Raw genomic sequence first — 5,979 nt, 5'->3', positions numbered from 1 at the left:
CCATGTTGTCCATCATGATGTTGATGAAAAATATTTTCCCAGAAAATATTAATGCCCAAAAGTATGTAGCTCCTTATGTCTTATTATCTTACAGATAGCAACTTGTATGCATGAAAAAATAATTATCAGTGAGAAAATAAGAAGAAGAAACAAAAATAGTGTTCAGTTCATGCACCTGATATGGTCCCAGAAAAGAAAATAAAAATTGGATGTATTTACTAATTAAAAAGATAATGTCAATCTATCAATTTCATTTTTTTTAAGGTCGGAGTTGTTTTAAAACGGTCTCCGTGCTAAGTGGAGTTCATTTTAAAAATTGAGAAATAAATCATGTTATGTTATAAAATAGAGAAAAGATGAAGAGAGAATAGTTAGGAGGAAGTAGAATTATTATCATTCAGTTTCATTAGCCTCCTTTATATAGAGGTAGGGTTTACATCAAAATACATAACTAATGAGTATTTACATGGACATCCACATAAATAATAATATTTACAACACTTCCCCTTGGATGTCCACCAATGAATAATGATATTGGACGCGCTTATTGTTGCCTCGTTAAAAACCATGCCAGGTAACAAAAAACCCAGTGGGACAAAAAATAACCCTGGTCGAAGGACAAAAAGAGCACAACGCGCATATGTCCTAGGTAGCATGCTTCTGGATGCTCCCCCTGATGAGAATCTCCCTCTGATTGTTGCAAGCCTCATTCATGTATGCGATAAGCTACATGTACCATATATAGTAGTTTGATGTGTCTATCATTGAAGTGAGACCATGTGTGCTTTGCATATAGGGGCTCATCACAAAATTTCATACCTGCAAAGTTAAACCAATACTAACAAAGCTAGCATCAACCAACCAATGATTTATTCATTAGCATGCTTTGTTCATTATGAGTATTTGAATTTTTTCAGGTCCTTTAAGTTAAGCACATTCTAAAATCTCATGAGGTTTACAAATAGTAAGATTATGATATAAAGAGGGTGCGGCTCTTGCCACCCTACCATTTTTTTAGTTCACCCTATAAACATTTGAATTATTGAAAGACTATATTACCCAAGGGCAAAATGACTAATAAGTACACTAATTTTCTAAACTCTAAATTTGTAAATAAAAATAAATACATAACCAATTAATTAATACAAAGACTACTTAATTTCTCATTGGATAACATTAATCTTCTTCTTCTCCACCTAAATTTGAATTTATTACTTTTTTTTTTTGTCCTTTTGTTCTTTCTCATAGTTAATTCGTTATTCAATTTACAAAACTATTAGTGTTAACTTTGTCAAAATCTTTGCAATATTCTTTATGACCACTGAAAGTAAAAAAAATAAAACATGAAAAAAATCAATCTCTTCTTCATTGCTCATAGTTGTTAACTTACTAATCTTTTGATATGGAATGAAATAGATGAACATTGATACTAAAAAAAAAAAATGGAAGTAAATCAGATTATGATTTTAGTAGAAAACTTTAATATATTTTAGTTTTGTTATTAGTATAAATTAAATGAGAGATTTTCGTTATATAAAAAATTCTTTTTTAATTGGATATGTCATATAAGGATATTTCTAGAAAGAAAAATGGGCTAGATAAGTAAATTTAATTATTGAAATTAAAATGTAGGGTGTAATGAGCAAGTAGGATGAACAAAGTAAATAATAGGGTGGCAATAGCTGCACTCTATAAAGAAATTTCAAGAAATAAGGATATTGACATGATTCGGCACTTTGGAGGTGTCATAGAGGCACCATCATTTCCCAACTATTAATTGATGAATATGAACCATCCAAATTTGCTACCCTTAGAAAATAATACCCAGTTTGGCTTTACTTTAGGTATAAAAAGACCATTAACTAGGCAACAGTCCTTGTCATTAGTTTTAAATTGTAATCACGGGTGGATCCCTTCCCCTAATTTCCAACTTGACATCTATGCCAAACCTAAGATAAATCAAAAGTTTCCAGAAAAAGAATAATAAAGAAAATATAGCAAAGAAGAACATGGTTTGATTCTGTGGTAAAATTATCACATAAGATGATAAGATAACAAATTAAGATGTCAGTTATAAAAATAATCCAGCCCTCCAATTCTGATTTTTAAGCGCATAGGTATTGTGACTACTGGTTCTTTCTCTGGGTGAGATAGGATCTCCCAGAACCTTTTGAATTGCCTACCATGAAATCATGATCTCCCCCAATTGTGAATAAAATTCGGTGAGGTGGGATATTCTCATTAGGATTTGAACATATATAATCCAATTCTCAAGTCACACCTAGCCACATCATCCAAGGAAATATCATTTCCAAGAACCTGTTTTTGGTTCGGTATTCGAATAAAAAGCAAATCTTTCACAGGTATAATTATTATTTTTGACTAGTATTCGTTACCCAAAATTTGTTTTTCCTGTGTGGAATATGTCACAGATAGAGATGAGCATGAGAGCAGTGTCAAAGAGTCTCACATTCCCATGAAACAGATTGGTTACAATTTGCAAATGGTCACCTTGGAAAACCAATCCAATCCAGTCACGTTTATGCCTTGGTTTCCTACTCAGATTTGTCTTTGCCCTTCATTCTTTAATATATCGCCTTTCACTGTCTTTGTTTGTTTGTGTCATTTTCGGAAAAAGATTGAGCTTCATTATCTTTCCTTTTCTCTTCAAGCATCGTTTTCTGCGGCTGCTCTCTGTTCGATAGTGGGAGAGAGAAAGCCAAAAGGTTTGTTCTTTGCTTCCCAATTCATGCAGCTTCATCTTCTTTGGTGCTTTGTTTAGTCTGTATGATTGAATTTCGACATGGGCCTTTGATCACTATCATAATTGGTATTCTTGTTCCTTTGGTTTTACTAAAGAAATGGAGTGTTCTTTTTGTTTGATCGTATGCTGATGATCTGTTTTTGAGTTTTTGCCCCAGTGACATAGTGATATATGCGATGTCAGTGAAGTGTAACAAAATTTGGATTTTTCAATCTTATACATAGTGTTTGCTTTTATGGGTGATGATGCAATTTACAATTTAGGGATCACAGTCCTTGCGGTAAGGATCATAAAAAATTTGAAAAGCCTTTTTAAGTTTTGCAGAAACAAGATATGAACATTCAAAGAGTGCATTTCACTAGTCCTAGTTAGGAGTTCGTGTTTGTCTCGTTCTTCTTTACCAAGCTGACTCATAGTTTCTATTACCATGCACTTGAAATTAGGATTGCACTTCTGATACATGACCCATGAAAGTCTTGATCAGGATATTAATATCACTTGTTTGGTTCCCTAATTTAACTTTGTTTCAGAACATTCTGAGGTAGAAGTAAACAAACAGTTGGAGTGATGGAGATGATCACCAATGTTTCCGAGTATGAGAAGATTGCAAAGGAGAAATTGCCAAAGATGGTTTATGACTACTATGCATCTGGTGCAGAGGACCAGTGGACTCTTAAGGAGAACAAACGCGCTTTCTCCAGGATTTTGTAAGCTCTTCTCTTGCTGTTGGACAATCCTCTAATCTGTCTGTTTTGTTTTGTTTTGTTTGTTTTTTGTTTTTTTAGTCTTTTGGGTTTGATTTTACTCATCATAACACAAAATTATAAATGACACTCTTTGCTGAAGAATCACATTGGTTTTACTTTTATTTACAATGAGATAGGTTTCGACCTCGTATTCTTATTGATGTAAGCAAGATAGACATGAGAACAACAGTTTTGGGATTCAATATTTCAATGCCCATCATGATAGCTCCTACAGCCATGCAGAAGATGGCTCACCCTGAAGGTATAAGCCCCCCTTTGATAAGGCCAGTTTTTAGTTTCTTATATTTCTTATGACATACTGATTATATAGGATAGTTGCTAAACTTGGTTGCACAAAAGTACTTTCACTTAAATACAGTTAAAGTAATTGTCACCAAGTCCAAAGCTAAGCTCTTTAAAGTTGATTTTTCAAGTTTATCAATGGCTATATTTAACTTTGTATTTCTTAATCAGGAGAGTTTGCAACAGCAAGAGCAGCATCTGCAGCTGACACAATTATGGTTAGGCTTCTCAGCATCTTTCTGTGGCTTTTAGTGAAGTTGTATGTGGAATTCTGTCTCACTGAACTTACATATGTGATGTATGTTGGTTGTTACAGACACTGTCCTCTTGGGCTACTTCCAGTGTCGAAGAGGTCGCGTCAACAGGACCTGGCATTCGTTTTTTCCAACTCTATGTGAGTTCAATTTCATCCCTCACCTCTTTCTTCTTTGAGTTGATGTGGCCTGAAGGAGGTATTCTCGTTCAGTGTGAGTCTTGTGTTAATAGCCATAATGTTTTTTTTCTTTTCAGGTGTACAAAGACAGGAATGTGGTTGCACAGCTTGTCAAAAGAGCTGAGAAAGCTGGTTTCAAGGCAATAGCCCTTACAGTGGACACTCCACGGCTTGGGCGCAGGGAGGCTGATATCAAGAACAGGTAAGCGTGAATATTTGTTCAATAATATCTTTGGGGTTTGAGATCAGCTGGTTGGTTCATAGCTCAATCAAATCTCTTCTCAAAGTTTTGTGTCATTATGAGTTCATTATTGTGTAACGAGGTCCTAAAACATTTTTATGGTTCTTGAACAGATTTACTTTACCATCAAATTTGACATTGAAGAACTTTGAGAATATTGATCTCGGAAAGATGGACAAGGTGGGATGACCCCCATATGAGCTTTCAACATCATTTTAATAGTGTCATAAGTTGATGGACTTACATATTGACTATTTTGGTGATGAAATTGTAGACCAATGATTCTGGACTAGCATCATATGTTGCTGGACAAATTGACCGGTCTCTCAGCTGGAAGGTAAAAGAGTTGCTTCAGCATATAACTATTTATCTCGAAATCTCAAGGAATTAGTGAACAGATTCTGTTGGTGGCATTTGCAGGACGTGAAATGGCTTCAGACAATCACCCATTTACCGATTCTTGTAAAGGGTGTGATTACAGCTGAGGATGGTATGTAAAAACTTCTGTTGTTCCATACTGTCTCGAGTCCCAACTGCTTAGTTACAACAAACTCACAATACGTTTTAACAATGCAGCACAACTAGCTGTACAATATGGAGCTGCAGGAATAATAGTCTCGAACCATGGAGCTCGCCAGCTTGATTATGTCCCCTCAACTATTATGGCTTTGGAAGAGGTGCATATGCTTCATTGAAATATCTGCTTTCATTAATTTCTGATCTATTCTCACAAGTGCCAAACTGTCTACTGGCTTAAAAATGGTGTTAGGGACTTCATTTCTTGTGCAGAATCATCGTTTGTAAACATTCTTAGATTATGGTTTTGTTGAAATCACTTGTTACAGGTCGTCAAAGCTACGCGAGGGGCAATTCCTGTCTTCTTGGATGGTGGAGTGAGGCGAGGAACGGATGTTTTCAAAGCTCTGGCTCTTGGAGCATCGGGTGTATTTGTGAGTAAAATCGACACTTATATATCAGAAGCTAGATGCTGCAAATGTGGAACTTATAAGATCTTTTGTGATCTATTTTATAACCTCAGAACTAACCTGATACTTGTGTAAGATCATCATAGTTTTCTGCTTATTACAGAATTTACACACTTCTATGCTCTCTCCATTTTCAGATCGGAAGACCAGTAGTGTTCTCCTTAGCTGCTGCAGGGGAGGCTGGTGTCAGGAAAGTCCTTCAAATGCTCCGGGATGAGTTTGAGCTGACTATGGCATTAAGCGGTTGCCGCTCCCTCAAGGAAATCACCCGAGACCATATCGTAACGGAATGGGATCGTCCTCGTATTGCACCCAAATTATAAGATGATCACCATCATTCATCAGCCTCATTTGATGATCACCCAAATTATGAGCTAAATTCTTGTCCTTTTATAAGCTTTCGTGTCCATGCTCAGGACTCAGGAGATATATTGGAACGTTAAAACTTATAACGGGGATCAATGGTACCAATTCAATAAATGTCATTCATCTGCTACTTTGTCTCA

The 5,979-nt window shown here is 35.6% G+C and overlaps 1 protein-coding gene across 4 annotated transcripts; it reads left to right on the top strand.

Moving 5' to 3' along the window:
* Window positions 1-2,395: 2,395 nt before the first annotated feature.
* Window positions 2,396-5,979, top strand: LOC112167524 ((S)-2-hydroxy-acid oxidase GLO1). Of its 4 annotated transcripts, none has more exons than XM_024304551.2 (12): window positions 2,396-2,726; window positions 3,295-3,471; window positions 3,648-3,772; window positions 3,985-4,031; window positions 4,130-4,207; window positions 4,324-4,448; window positions 4,601-4,667; window positions 4,762-4,824; window positions 4,908-4,977; window positions 5,064-5,164; window positions 5,333-5,437; window positions 5,611-5,979. In XM_024304551.2, exons 2-12 carry the CDS (start codon window positions 3,332-3,334, stop codon window positions 5,794-5,796), a joined length of 1,107 nt encoding a protein of 368 aa, XP_024160319.1. In that variant the 5' UTR covers window positions 2,396-2,726; window positions 3,295-3,331; the 3' UTR covers window positions 5,797-5,979. The 4 variants fall into 4 exon arrangements, with proteins under 4 accessions (XP_024160319.1, XP_024160320.1, XP_040363276.1 ...); XM_024304552.2 differs by having other exon boundaries at window positions 2,706-2,830; XM_040507342.1 differs by lacking the exon at window positions 2,396-2,726 and adding an exon at window positions 2,912-3,044.

Source organism: Rosa chinensis, chromosome 5, assembly GCF_002994745.2.
Source record: "Rosa chinensis cultivar Old Blush chromosome 5, RchiOBHm-V2, whole genome shotgun sequence".
NCBI classification, from domain to species: domain Eukaryota; kingdom Viridiplantae; phylum Streptophyta; class Magnoliopsida; order Rosales; family Rosaceae; genus Rosa; species Rosa chinensis.
This window is presented reverse-complemented; position numbering and strand designations above follow the sequence as displayed.

What these genes read in the sequence shown, in the direction of transcription:
- LOC112167524 (XM_024304551.2), top strand. Translation starts at nt 3,332, where the DNA reads ATGGAGATGATCACCAATGTTTCCGAGTATGAGAAGATTGCAAAGGAG. An exon ending in GAAGATGGCTCACCCTGAAG is followed by an intron (nt 3,773 to 3,984) that starts GTATAAGCCCCC and finishes TTTCTTAATCAG; the next exon opens with GAGAGTTTGCAACAGCAAGA. An exon ending in TTCGTTTTTTCCAACTCTAT is followed by an intron (nt 4,208 to 4,323) that starts GTGAGTTCAATT and finishes TTTTCTTTTCAG; the next exon opens with GTGTACAAAGACAGGAATGT.